The sequence below is a fragment of the Setaria italica genome, chromosome V (assembly GCF_000263155.2).
Source record: "Setaria italica strain Yugu1 chromosome V, Setaria_italica_v2.0, whole genome shotgun sequence".
In the NCBI taxonomy this organism is placed as follows: Eukaryota; Viridiplantae; Streptophyta; class Magnoliopsida; order Poales; family Poaceae; genus Setaria; species Setaria italica.
In genome coordinates, this window is record NC_028454.1 from 36,539,288 (window position 1) to 36,540,720 (window position 1,433).

General features: G+C 38.3%; 1 protein-coding gene across 1 annotated transcript in view; it reads right to left on the minus strand.

Moving 5' to 3' along the window:
• Nucleotides 1–1,433, minus strand: part of LOC101758398 (tryptophan--tRNA ligase, chloroplastic/mitochondrial) — a 7,324-nt gene that overhangs the window by 2,272 nt on the left and 3,619 nt on the right. Inside the window, exons 7-11 of the mRNA XM_004969861.3 lie at nucleotides 844–915; nucleotides 615–727; nucleotides 505–526; nucleotides 353–418; nucleotides 191–247 (exon numbers count right to left, since the gene is read on the minus strand). Of these exons, the coding sequence (XP_004969918.1) occupies nucleotides 191–247; nucleotides 353–418; nucleotides 505–526; nucleotides 615–727; nucleotides 844–915 (330 nt within the window). The remainder of the gene's footprint in view (nucleotides 1–190; nucleotides 248–352; nucleotides 419–504; nucleotides 527–614; nucleotides 728–843; nucleotides 916–1,433) is intronic.

Genomic DNA, 1,433 nt, shown 5'->3' on the forward strand with positions numbered 1-1,433 from the left:
TAGACAATCTACAAGTTAAATCTAAAGTACCTTTGATAATAGACATAATGGTACTCATTTTACTTTATTTAACTAATTCATTAAATAGATATTGTTGGTCAAAGTTGGAGAAAAAAGTCAACAGCGTCATATATTTAAGAACGGAGGGAGTAGAAAAGTTATACAAAAACAGACATTACTAGTTCCTTACATCTTTTGGGTCAAGAAGATTGATACGAGACTGATCAGAAGGAGCAGATTTGGACATCTGTCACCAACAAACAACACGTTGACCAGGTCAGACAGGAAATATATGGGATTCAGCTCTGCCAATAGCTCATTGCACATCTAGTCTGACAGTACTGTTAATTACCTTGGAGAGACCATCAGTTAGGGACATAACACGAGCCCCAGCTGGAGGAATAAGGGCTTCAGGAACCTAAATAGTCAAAGCAAGAGGTACTCTAAGCATAGCATAGTTAAATGATGCTAAAAAATCATGTACGCGCATGATATTTTGCACACCTTAAACAGAGAACCACCTCTCCTGCAAGCAAAAATATACTTGACATTATATAAAGTGAAAAACTACTGTAACTGCAAAAGATGGGGCAAAAAGAAATAATCTGTCTCACCCTCCCAATTTCTTCCACTTTCTTCCACCATAGAGATTATTTACACGCTCAGCAATTTCACGAGTTAATTCCAAATGTTGTGTCTGATCTTCACCAACAGGTACCAAGTCGGACTGCATTTATTCAATGAGTCATTGTGATATCAAGGCAAAGAAAGAAGCAGAATAAACACAGCAGGATTGAAATGTTGCTATCAATATGAGCTGTCAATGATAGTAACAAAATTCACCTGGTACAAAAGGATGTCAGAAGCCATTAGAACAGGATAAGTCAAAAGTGCCACCCCGACATTTTCATCACCCTGATAATTTTTTTTTAAAAAAGCATCAATAATACAATCAACCTCTATTGAAATCTAAAAGTTTAAAACCATGGTAAAAGAGTTGGATCGATTTGCATGGATGAATTATGCCTCATAACCTACGAACAGGGGCGGAGCCACAGGGGGCGCGGGCAGGGGTCCTGCCCGCGCCCCCTGAGGCTCCGCCCCTGTTCGTAGGTTATGAGGCATAATTCATCCATGCAAATCGATCCAACTCTTTTACCATGGTTTTAAACTTTTAGATTTCAATAGAGGTTGATTGTATTATTGATGCTTTTTAAAAAAAAAATTATCAGGGTGATGAAAATGTCGGGGTGGCACTTTTGACTTATCCTGTTCTAATGGCTTCTGACATCCTTTTGTACCAGGTGAATTGTGTTACTCTCATTGACAGCTCATATTGATAGCAACATTTCAATCCTGCTGTGTATATTCTGCTTCTTTCTTTGCATTGATCTCACAATGACTCCTTGAATTAATAGCCGTTCGACTTGGTA